The sequence below is a fragment of the Sphaeramia orbicularis genome, chromosome 4 (assembly GCF_902148855.1).
Source record: "Sphaeramia orbicularis chromosome 4, fSphaOr1.1, whole genome shotgun sequence".
In the NCBI taxonomy this organism is placed as follows: Eukaryota; Metazoa; Chordata; class Actinopteri; order Kurtiformes; family Apogonidae; genus Sphaeramia; species Sphaeramia orbicularis.
In genome coordinates, this window is record NC_043960.1 from 43,869,651 (window position 1) to 43,882,976 (window position 13,326).

General features: G+C 40.6%; 1 protein-coding gene across 4 annotated transcripts in view; it reads right to left on the minus strand.

Moving 5' to 3' along the window:
• tle2a (TLE family member 2, transcriptional corepressor a) overlaps nucleotides 1-11,885 on the minus strand; it is a 52,450-nt gene extending 40,565 nt beyond the window's left edge. For 2 of the 4 annotated variants that reach the window (XM_030131322.1, XM_030131321.1), the window contains exon 1: nucleotides 11,227-11,884. In XM_030131322.1, coding sequence (XP_029987182.1) covers nucleotides 11,227-11,250 — 24 coding nt within the window. In that variant the 5' untranslated portion in view covers nucleotides 11,251-11,884. Of the gene's footprint in view, nucleotides 1-10,626; nucleotides 10,645-11,226 lie in introns of those variants that run through there. The other 2 variants (XM_030131320.1, XM_030131323.1) reach the window with 2 other exon arrangements.
• Between the last annotated feature and the right edge of the window lie 1,441 nt (nucleotides 11,886-13,326).

Below are 13,326 nucleotides of genomic sequence, written 5' to 3' on the forward strand. Positions count from 1 at the left end.
GAAGATGCTCATTAGTTGCAGCCCTAGTGTGTTTGCCACCAAGCCTGTATGTAACCTTCCAGTGAGGCCCTGCTGACACAGTAATCTCCAGCAGAGCCAGGTGTGAATGGGTCACTGAGATTTGGATGGGTGGGCGGGCAGTACAAGAGCTGCTTAGCCAAATGAGCACACTTTGTTTAGTTGCGAGTCTGAGAAAAGAAAGAAAAAAGAAATAGAGCAGTGAGAGGGAGAAAAAAAAGGACCCCACTGTGGCTGTAGACCCCTCCCAACCTCTGTGCTTAGTCTCTCGTCTCTGCAGGGTCCAGAGCAATTAGGAGACTACAACCATAGGGGTAATGCTGCAGGACAGGCAGACAAAAGGGGGCTGAGAGCTGGACTAGCAGGGTGGTTGTGGTGGTGGTGGGGGCTGTACGTCTGTCTGTCTATTTGGCTCACTGTCAAAATAACAGGGTGAAGAATCCAGCAGGGCCTGGGAGAGCCGGTTCACAAGTCTGGCAATGCTCGAGTAAGACACAGAGGTTAAATGGTAGTTTTTATTTTCTCACACGTACTAGCTCTGTCACCATATTGAAGATTTAAAAATAATAATAATAATACCTGTCACTAGACAAGTGTGACAAGTCGTTTATAGGTAATTATGCTAGGTTTAAAATTGTGTTCGCCCTCTTTTCAGCCTGGTTCATCTGATAAAATTTACTGAAAAAGAGACTGTAATGTCAGTGTGTTTCTTGCTGTGGAAACAGACATTGTTGAATTTTTAAAACCAGACTGCAGTCACAACTCACCGACAGAACACTCTGAGTTCACTCTGCAGTAATACCTGTCCCTCTGAGGGTACAGTAAGGGCCATTTTGTTTTTCTCTTACGAGCCTCCTTTACAGGTGGTGATGTTAGCCTTTGCTAGACCCTGTCTGGCTCCCTGGGGATGCGTTATAATGTAGCTAGTTACCTTTGGCACCTTTGAATAATGTAAATAAACAAGACAAAAAAAAAACAGCCATGTTCTTTATAGACATTCTTCCTTGCAGGTTCAATCATCCACATCACAGCATGTTTGTGAAATAGGAAAAACTAAGACTAACCACACTCAAGGGTGAAACAGAAACATTTTCTGCTTCATGCTCTGTTCCCGTTTTGGAAAATATTTCTTCCATTTCCCATTTGGTAGTGTGATTGCCGTTGGTGCCATGCTGTCATTTTTATCCTGAGTAATAATTTCCAATTTTGACTACCACCGAGCTTCCATCTAAAATATCTAGGTAGGTAGCAAACCCCTTAAAATGTCAGTATGTTCATTCATTGCCGCTCTTACAACTTTAAAGTTCACATACACTTGTGAGGTTTGGTTTAATCACACAATGCGGTGCAATCGTCCTGCAGGGCAAAGCCTGTAAAAATGCCAAAAAGAAAAAAAAATATTTTGTAGGTGGAGTAGGTTTTTTTTCTCTAACTGGAGTTCGGTAACAATAGGCATACACTGTATGTGGGTAGAACTGAATGACAGCAGTAATAATTAATTTGGTTGAAAAAAAACCCCCAACAACATACATTTCCATGTCCTACACATCAATGATGTGTGCCTCATGTTAATGATGTTTAATTAGTGACTTAATCACAACACCTCTCAACTCAATCGGAGAGAAGGAATGCCAGGCTGTTCAGCACATTTGCATGACAAAAGCGGAGTGTGCCAGCATGTAACATACTGTATATGTGCAAGAAAACATGCATGTCTAAGAGCAGGAAGATAAGTGGCCAAGGAGGAGAGAGAAAACAAGAAGGGTGAAACGCTATCAGAGGAGAAAGCAAATGCTGACAAAATGGGAGGGGTGAGTGTGGGGAGGGGGCAGTGCTGAATAGGTAGGGGAGGTGGAAGTGAAAAGATAAGGCTGATAGAAATATGGAGAGAAAATGGACATGTAAGGCGGAAAATGGCTGGAAAGTGAAATGTAGAGAAGAAGGGAGATGGAAAATAAGAGAAGGAAAGGGAGTGAGAAACCAAACACAGGAAAGGAGAGGACAGGAATGAAAGGAAAATGAAAAAAAAGAAGATAGGAGAGGGGCTGTGGCCTCATTGTTCCTCTTTCTAACAAGCTGCTCTCAATCTGTCGGCCAGATCCCCCTCCTGGAGCATAGACAGCCACACACACACACACACACACACACACACACACACACACACACACACACACACACACATTTTGTCAGTCTTCCTCACACACACAGAAACACACTCACTCCCTTTTTCCTCACACAAAACCCTTGATTAAACACACACACACATTCTCTCCTCCACTCCCTCTCTCACACAGCAATTACTCTTCGCAGGAAAAAAGAAGAGCACCAAGGCCATTTTATGGGAGGATAGAAGCAAGAAGAAAGAAATGACTCTACTTCTTCTATGCCCTTAAAAATAATAATAATAATAATAATCACACCCCTCTTTTCAACTTTTCCAGGGCTGTTTTAATCTTCACATAACTGTGTCTCCAGGTGAGGGGGGAGGAAGCAGGCGAGTGGAGAAAGTAAAGAGCTACATGGTTTACACATTGAGTTTTAGTGGTAGCTATATAGAGGTGAACTGAATATCCCCCGTACTCTCCCCTATGGTGGCCAAAAGATATGTGCAAGCCCCTCACTCGAGTCAGTATCTGTACTGTCATGTCTGGATCTTTAGGTGTAAAGAATTTTAACTCTGGCCCATATTCAAACAGTGACAGTGATGCACCTTAACACTGGATGTCATCTACTATGAAATGGAAGATGAGAAGAAATACTGTAAAAACAAGGCAGTCTGATGCATCTGTAGGTATATGTGACTCATTCTAATTATTATAAAACAACTCCCATTTTCATACAAATACACACTACAGCAGACATAATATTAGATTCCATTTCTGCATTAATAACCTTTTAAATCCCCTTAAATCTAACACACTGGACATTTAAAAGAATTACATTAAATACTTCTAAAGCAGAAAAGCTGGTGACAGGATGAACAGATGCAGAGTCTGGAATACAGTGAAAGCAAAGCTCCTATCCCAGGAAACACAAAGTCTTCACTAACTCCTATAAACTACTGCTTAGTCTTCAACTCCTGCCCGGGAAAACAGCTGAGCAGGCTTTTAAGTGAGAGGTCAGGTCGCCGCGCTGACCCATTGACCTCTGGGAATGGATCTAGGTTGGGAGCCTCGCCTGATAATCCCAGGGTCCGTTATTCCGTCTCTCTCCGCCATGTCCTGGCTCGAAAACAAACAAGAGACACGGTGTCTGCCCTTGAACAAAGCTTACATAGACTAAAATCTCTGTTACACAATTACAGGATCGGACTTTGTGTGGCTCATACATTCATATGCAGAAGTCGGGCTCGGTAATACTGAGAGAGGATTGAACGAGGTGGACCTGCACGGGGGAGCGAAAGCTGCTCTCTCTGATATGATTAGAGATCATCTGATTACTCAACTGTTTAGATAAATCAGTGAAGAGGTGTTTACAGGCCCAGAGCAGCAGAGTCTTGTCACTACTGAGATTATTTCTGTTCCCAGAGCCATCTGATGAAGACGAGCTAAAGCTAGACATTTAAGGACACCTACTGACCAAAATCTGGGAGGTTGGACCACGTAGGGTTTGACCCCGACACTTTAAATGTACACACACATACACACTAATCTCTCCCTCTTAGCCCAGGAAGGCCTAAGTCAATTGCAATGATTAAATGAGAACCTGATGATGAAGGGATGAGAGAGTGAGCACAATGAGTCATCTATGGGGATTTTAAATCAGACCCCACATCCCCACAGTGGGACTGCAGAGTGGAAACAATCTGGTTTAAACATGCTAAATGGTCAGAAATGTCTGCACACAAACCACAGTGCTGTGCACAGGGCTGCACACTATGAACCTTGGTTTAACGTAACAGGTTACACACTTCACACATTATAGTCGAGGTCAACAGCACAACGACCCCCTGAATTAAAAACGCAAACACCAACAAATGTATGTGAACAAATGCAGCGAAATGAATTCGAACATTACAGGGGACTGTTTACAGCGTGGCATTCACTGAATGAAATCATTACTGTTTTCATTTGAGTTACCTCTAATTACACCACAAGAGACAAACCACGATGACCTCACATCCTCTTTCTAACCCCCTACCCTTGAGAGAGAGAGAGAAAAAAAACACATTCACAGGCACACACATACACAGACAGGAAGACAGAATACATGCCCCCACATGCCTGCCACAAACACTAAAAAGACGTCTGTGCACTCCAGATTTCCACAAGTATTTACAAGCACACATGCACTTTATTGCATTCACACGACTGCAGCTTCTACGTCAATATTGATGAGAAGCCACAGGATGTGTCTCAACTCCTGCTACCCACACTGACCCACACTGATACATAATTTGCTAATGGAGCTGCAATGGGGCCATCATGGTTTAATGTGGTTGTGACCATAGGAATATAAGGCTCACTTAAAAAAAAACCCATGTGGTGTTTTCATTTCCAATGGGCGCAGGGGATGTGGGGAGAAATTGATTTCTCATGGATTGTTTCTTTCTCTTGTAATTTTCACCAGTGAAAGTATTTTTTTAGGTCGCAGAAAAAAACGTTTCTTATCAGTGTGGCTTCCTCTCATTAATACAAACCAAAGGGCAAGGACCGTGTCTCCACAGTGAAAATGATGCCAAAGTATCTTTGTGTACTATAGTATCACCGACTGCCGGTAGATACAGGCTCCAAAAAAGGCCTGACAATAGGCTGGAACTTTTCTCCAATAACACATCAACACAAGCCCTTATTTTTTTCCCCCCAGGAGTTATTATGGTCTCATTTGTTTTATTCTGATCATGTAAAAAGTATTCTGGTGGTTCATTTACAAATTATTATCCCCCATTATTGACGTTTTAGGGCTAGGAGAAGGCTTTCGTGTCTATCATTGTTGAGTTTTGATTGACAGGTGTAACTGACAGCTCGCTCACCTGGAGTCAGATTTTCTAAGCTTTCATTCACTAAATTAATTCTTTTTTTTTTTTAGTTTTCTATTTAACCATGTCAGTAAGCTAGTATTTAGCTCATCTGTCACGTACCTGCTCTTACAGGTTCAGATATGATCACCTCTGGTCCATGAATCAGCATGGCGAAGGTGAAAGCATACACCAGCCTTAAGATGAATGGGACACATCACAATACTTAAGGCCACATATTCCAGTTTTTTTTATAAGTGAAGCTCATTTTCTACCCTTTCTTGACATTCATTACAAATCCTGAGCACTAATTATATCCAGATTTCACCACTGAATCAGCCACTATTTTACTCAAAAGAAAAAAGTTACAACTGAACATGTCAACTTGTCTGTTTACAGTCAAAAACCCATTTAATCCTACACACGGCATTCACTTTGTGAAATTGGTTTAATCAGGGCTCGGTCTCTCTCCGTCCCTCTCCTTCAGCTGAGAAGATGCTGTCTCACTGTCTCCCTTTATATAGCTCGGCCCATTAGTCAGGCCACTAATTGCACTGCTTACCCACAGAGTTGAACATCAGAGTAAGCACCCGCCAAGCTCTCACTCTCCCTCTCATCCGACTACCGCCAAGGAGGATGCAGTGACAGAGGGTCTAACCCAGAATAGCATTCCTGTATCTCATAGTATCTATCTACCCACACACTGAAAAAACACACATCCCCATCTCCATGAGCCAAGAAACTAGTCGATATACTTTTCTTTCTCAAGCCTCGTATATCAAATTATACAAACCCAACTGTCAACATTCAGTGAGAATTTGCACTGTTATGAAAAAAAAATATATATACACACACACACGAGCTTGCAGTGAAAAAGACTGACACTGGTCCATTGCCCCCCCCCCCCCCCCCCTCCATCCTCCTTCATTCTCCAAAACGTGCTGGTAATCTCTAAATGGTTCCTGCACTTAAAGGGGAGGGGCTGCCAGGCACCTGTTTCATTAGCACCACACATCTTTCTTTCCCTCTGCATACCCACCTCCCCCCGACCCCCTCACCACCACTACCACCTTCATTCCTCTCTCCTTCCTCCCGCAAGCCTCGTTATTCAAATTTCCCTGCTGTCACCCCACATTAGCGAAGCGCCACAGTTTGCCTGTCAGCTGGCTTAATTGCTGGAGGTGCCTTCTTTTATTAGGTAACCCCCCAAGCTCGTTTGTTCCTTCCATCAGCACGCACCTTCCACAACAGCTTGTGTAAACCTGAGGTCCCTCCAGCCTTTTTCCCTTCATTTTCTCCTACCTTTTCTATTTCTCTTCCCATCTATCGGCCGAGTGAGCAAAGCAGGCGAGCAGCTGATCGATAGCCACACTCTCGCTGCTGGAAAAGAGTAGCGATAAAGAGCTAAAAGCATGCTAGCGATGGGGAAGTGTGGTCTTGCATTATGGTAGGGTCTGAGAGTGAAGGGTGCATCTTACTGCCTTTTGAAATGATCTACAAACAACATATACACAAAACCACACCTTAAGCATGGCCCAATGACTATTAACTGGTTTCCTAAAAAAAAAAAAAAGAAGACCCAAATGATTAAGCAAAAACTGATTTAATTTGGTTAAAATCACCAGTACAAGTATTTATTTAATTGCATTTCTATCTCGTCAATCTCAAAATACCACCAAAAAGAGATTATATCACTAAATATCAGTCTGTAAAATCTTTGGATTTACCAATATATCAGTCGTATATTGGTAAAGGCTAATATCAACTGAATATTGGTATCCGACTATAAGATATAATTTTATCAATTGTAGTGACCAATACATATTTGTTGTGTTATATTTAAGTTTTACACGGTTAAATACATGCTCCTTTGCAATTATGTTATCTAATTTTTTTAAAATAAAATTGAGGATTTCTCTGTTTCCCTAGCACAAAAGGGAGGATAAAAAATAACAAATAAACAGAGAATTACATTATCATCAACTATGACTCAAACTATCACTGTCATTTTAAATACTGGTAACAGCCAAAACTTTTGCAGTACATACCTAATGAATGAGTGGTAAAACATAGTGTGATTGTAAATAATAACAGAAAAAACAGCTTCTCACAAATACTTCACATAATCGCTCATGTGCTCCAAAGCGTCTTTTGGTTGCCTCTCATCATGGGACCCTGGCCTTTGTTAGCGGTGTTACGCCTTTAGGTGAGAACAGCACAAACACTATGGTCATGAGGCCTGATATGGTCACTGTTAGACACCAAATAATAAAATTAAGAGTAAAATCACAGTCACATATAGCATTGACAAAATATCCAAAATTACACACAACGACATTAGTGGTATTAACTGTTTAAATGTACTATGATATGAAACTAGTAGCCTATATAGAAAATACTGGACACAATTTGCATATTAAAAAAAATGCTAATAAACTTGACAAGCTGGTAAGCCTTAACCAGACTGTATATTTGGTCAAATACAATAAAGTGTTTCACAACCTATCAGCATTAGCAAAATTTGGCAGCAACAGTAGTCCATGGATCTCTACTCGAACTGAATTTGAGGGAAAAAGCCAATTAGCTCAAACAAAATCTCACCTAGATTTTGGAGTTCATTTTCACATTTTTGATTTATCACTTTGAGTTCAGTAATCTTATTTATTGAAGTATTTACTAGTTTGACTCAGATGTTCAGTTCAGCTGTGACCTCATTTCAAACAAAGCCAGTAATAACGACATGGGTCATGTGTTTTTTACTGGGAACTTTGTAGGGTGATTAATTGGCCTTAAAGGTAGGGTAGGAGATATTTTCCTGGAGTATTTTTTACTATATTGCTTAAAATCCCCTGCACACCCCAACTGCAACCAGTTAATTAAATGCTCTAACACAAAAATAATTTTTTTTTAGCCACCTGTGAAATGGACAGGACTGAAAAAACACCATCCAATCATTTTAACCGACCCATCAAAATGACTGAATGGTGATATGTCTATCAAATTCAACTGCCATTTGTCCCTCCCCCCACTGCGAGTACAATCCAGTACTCTGAAGGCGTGGCTTCGGGGGAAGCCTGAAGAAAGGGGTTTGGACTTTTAATTGTGTATTTTCAAAATGTAGCTCACTCGAACCGTTTTTCCAGGATCTCCTACCCTACCTTTAATCAGCCTTTTCCTGTTCCAAACTACTGGCACGACATTGGCCTTTAAAAATGCACTATTGGTCAACCTCTAATCTGAAGTACTGTCTGTCTGTGTGTTTAAAGAGGCAAAGTTTCTGCACCAACGAGTACATTTTTCTGATTCTGCTCATGTTGAACCTGCATCCAAAATACAAAACCACTGAAACAAATACATCCCACAGTCAGACATAAACACATTCTGTTTGACTGTATTATATAAATTAGCTCATTGAGAGACAAGGGGAAAAAAAATCAAAAGGTATTGTATATTGTGATCTATTATTAGCTATTACTGCTTCGCAAGATAATGTGCATCTACAGTAAATACAAGAGTTAAATTAAATCAAACAAGTATGTACAGTCAACAATCTGTGTATAACCACAACAGAGGAAACATTAGGACCTCTTAAAACAGAAATGACTGATAGCCAGATACTAAAAATGATCATTATCGCATCAACAAAAACAATTATTACAATAGATTTCAACTACAAATGTGCTTTAACCTTGTAACACTTATTGGTAGAAGGAAACGTAATTATCCACAGCAGCAGAACCTTTCCCACTGTTCATATCTAAAAAAAAAAAAATGGAGGTAGAGAGCTGGTGGAAATGCCAAGACCAGACACAAACAGGAGCCAGTCACTGTCACCAGAATCTGTCATATTTACACAAATTCAACAAAAAAGCATCACTATAGGACTGTGTGCAAATATTTAGATTTTACACCTGTGATGACTTAAAATCAGATCTACTTATGTTGTGTGTATCTACATATTCCTATAATACAAGGTATGCATCAATGATTTGATGATTTTTCTAAAGGGCCCATGTTTTCACATATAACATGAAGAGTCTTATCCTATAGACTTACTGTAATGTACACAGTTCCATATTTTACATAGCTGATCACGTGTTGCAGAACAGCCAAAACATGTAGATTCAGTTACAACCAGGAAAACTGCACCGCCACGTCTATTGTGCACCCGAATGTGAAATGTTTACCCACACAGTCCTTATCAGAGATTGACTAGGTGCATTTTTTCTTAAATGAGTTATTATTTTCCATCAAAGTAAGTAATTACTTTTGAGGAGACTAATATTATGTGTCAGCTACTATCAGAGCCAAGTTTGCTCCATACCGATCGCTATCTCTCATGTTTATACAAACAGATAAAATCTTAATTTCATAAAAAAGTGTAACACTTTCTGTAAACACAAGAGCTTGAGAAGATTTTTCAGAGGTTCTATGACTGAATGAATGCAGTGTTGTTCCACCTCAGCACAGCAAACACTGGTAAAATAAGGTGTTACGTTTTGAGAGAATCTGTGTGCACCTGAATGTGAAATGCAGCCTAATTTTTACTCCTGGTTTTCTAAAAGATACGCATTATAAGTGATATAACATGTTAATAACCTGTTCATATCAAATATGAGTCATTTCCTTTACAACAGACCAGTATCCAGTGGTGAAAGGTTACTGCCTGCGCAGCATCTTACTAGGTTGAATGGCCCTTCACTCAGAGGCGCAAACAAGATCTTGTGATGGCCAGTGACTTTTCCAGAGTCCCAGCGCTTCACTTTGGTACTGCTGAGATCCGCGGAGGGTTTAAAACAGGGGCTGCTGGCCTAAACATTCCACGCAGACCCGCCGCAGTCTGCTCCTCTCACCCTGGGACGCCTGCCCATACATTAAGATGTGGTTTGGAGCTCTCACAGGAACACAGCGAGGAGAGGCTGGATGAGAGGGATTGGGTTTACAGTGCAAACCACAGACCCACAGTCTGCCTCCTGCCCTGCCTTTCTGCAGTCAGTTATACTACATACACAGCTGCTGGAGTGTGTGTGTCATGTTTGTGTATACACTGTATGCTTGAGAAAAAGGGACTAACAAGATCTCTTTATCATACAAAGAAGAACAGATTGAAATATTGGTAATGCATGACTATAGAGCAATTTAAGCACTACAGCCAATATGTAATTTGTACAAAAATGTGAAAAATGATTTGTGTGAGGAATTAATTAAAACAAGGTTATACTTCACAGTGTACTTAATCTGGTTTCAGTATATGGGACATGAATGTCAAAACACTGTCAGGGGTGGGGTGCAGGGGTGGCATGGCTGAGGGATGGAGATGAGGGTTAGGCAAATGAGCAGGTCTTAATTGATACTTCACACAGCTGGAGGACCAGTGTTTATGTATTTCAGCCTGCTCAAAAGCTCTCCACCTAACTCGACTAAAACAAATTAAAGCCACGCAGCGTGAGTTTCATCGTGAACCTAACAGAAAACCTATCTCAACAACACATTTCTAGAGCCGCCTTATACTAGCCTTTGCGAAGGACAATCTCAGCTCCTTGAAAAAAGAGGAGCTGGCACCTTGTTGGAAACCTATCAAATCAGTGGCATGAATCAGCCTTGATGTGACTGAAAAGAAATAAAGAAAAAAGCTGATTTTTTTCCTTTACCCAAAACAAAGAGTGGTACTTGAGAAGGGCAGACCATTGAGAGAAGGTGTCAACAAGCTGAACTTCCCCCTCTCACAGCTCTGGAGAAGGGACAAACAAACACACACTTCATCATCTGGGTCAACTCTACAATAGTATGAAGATAGAAAAGAGGCTCCACTGTGGCCACCAAGGACATAAGATTCACACACACACACACACACACACACACACACACAGACAGACACACACATACACACACAGTAAAGTTAGACGTTGTTTGAGGGAGGCTTTGCTTTTACTAAACCCCCCAACTGACTGCTGGGGGCAACAACACACTGTCTGACCTTCATAAGACAAAAGATTAGGGACCTTTTTATGATATAAACACAGATGGGGATGTTGTAGCTTCAGTATGTATGCTAACTACATCACTACAGTAGTATGTGTAGTATATTTTCCTACAAAGGAGTCCCGGAAATACACAGTAAGGGTGATAAAGGCAATTTTTAAGTGAGGTTGTTTTGTAGTTTTTTAACATAACGTGATATATGACAGAAAACGCACATTTAGAAAGCGATTATAAGAGAATGAGCTTGAATAATAGCATAGCTTACTTACCGGTGGTCGGTTTTGAGGGAACATTGTAACCGCCGACTTTTGTGTCTTTCAATGTGCGTTTCTTCTTCTTCTTCTTTTTTTTTTTTAAATTGTATTGTTTTGGGTCCTTCTTCTGGCTCTCCTTTGGGGCGGAATGCTTCGTCGAGAAATACGAGCAGCCGCGACGTACTATTGTTGGTCTCAGAGAGGCATTTGGCCCGGTTTCAAAGGTAATGGCAAAGCTAGTCTCGGCTCGCTCATTCCTCGCTTCAAGACTCCTTTGTTCTGGGTTATATCTCCAACCCCACACCGCCGCCGCCACCGCCGCTACCGCACCGCACTCGACGTGTAGCGAGTAGTGTACGGTAAGAGAACGAAGAAGAAGAAGAACAAGAAAAAAAGGAGCCGAAGAAGAAGAAGGAAAGCCTCCGCCGCAGGTCCGAGGGAGCGCTTCAACTTCGCGCTTCCAGCAATTACACTGTCCCCTCTCTCCTGTGTGTTTTCGCCGTCTTGTCTCGTAGAGAACAGGCCAGAGAGGAAGGAGGAGGAGGTGGTGGTGGTGGAGAAGGAGGAGGTGGAGGAGGAGGAGGTGGTGGGGGGTGATGTGGTTTGCTTGTGGCTTCGGAGACGGACACACCACCAGCACATTGAATGCAGCCGCAGCCTCTTTTGTCTCGCTCGTTGGCCTGCACTCTTTTCACACACAACACTCCCAGTCCCTCACTTCTCTCACCCCCCTCCCCTTCTCTGATCCTCAATGGGACATAACATATGAGTAGCCTTAAAGGAGGAGGAGGAGGAGGAGATGGGGGAGCAAGGGGTGGGGGGTGATGGTGGGTGGTGGTAGTAGTAGGGTCCTAAAAGAGAAGGATTGCCACTTTTTCGCCTAAGGTCGTCTTATTTTAAATAAATAAATAAGTAAATAAATAAATAATCAGACGTACAGGGTTGGATTTGGCAGAGTCTCCTTTTGCCAGAAAAATTAATTTAACGCCATCTACTCTTTTAACCCTTTCATGCATGAATTATGAGAACATTAATCAAGATTTTTTTTTCTTTATTCCTCTTTAGGCATTTAAAAAACAACGAGATTATTATTATTATTATTATTATTATTATTATTATTATTATTAATTAATTTATTTTATTTTATTTTCATGAAGCTATTTTTCATGGAGTTGCAAAAAATGTGCGTTTAATTTTTAAAGCAACGAAACGTGTATTTACTGACATACTGTGTGAAAACTATGAAATAAAAACATTAAATGCTGCTAATTTGATGTTTTTCTCACATTTTAACATACACTACAAACAAATAGTTATGGATATTTAAAATTTTTGGGGCTTTTTTTTCACTTGGGATTTTTGCACAACGCTTTTTACTTTTTTTGTGTGAATTGAATTGAAACACTTTTTTTTTTTTTTTTTTTTTTTTTAAATGACCAGATATAGTTTTATTTACAAATGGCAAAAATGACAAAAAAAATATATCCTTAACTTTTTGTTTGTAGCGAACTCCAATACTAGTCACTTCATGGAGATAATATGCCAAACAAATAAAAAAATAAAAACTTTTGTTGTTAATTACAGTCTAATAACGATAACAAGGAGTTGATTTACACTCAAACATGTTAGATTTGGTTTATCAAGAACAGTCAAGTTACAGTAATATTATCAATTGCAGTGTATTGTGTATTGTGTTGGCTGATATGAAACTAAAGTAATAAAATCTAAGAATATACAAGAGAACAGCTGGAGGAGAACTGTCCACTGTAGTGACCAATATGCATGAAAGGGTTAAATACTGGGCAAACCTGAAGCGTCAGGCATCCGTACACAATGCTGCTCTGCAAACACAGCCTCATGATATTTGCAAAGAAACCATGGTTTGGTTTCTGGTGCATGGTTGTTGCATGGTGGGCTAATTGAGTTCATCTACGTATACAAAAGTGTAACTGGGAAAAAAAAATCGACCCACACACATACAATTAAGATTTTCTTTTTTTTTCTTTTCTTTTTTCTTAAATGTGCATCATTTTGTGCAGAAATAAGAGGCTTCAGTGAAATTGTTCAGTGATTGAATGAAATCTCCACGTGGGGCTCGTCCTCGACACAGTGAAC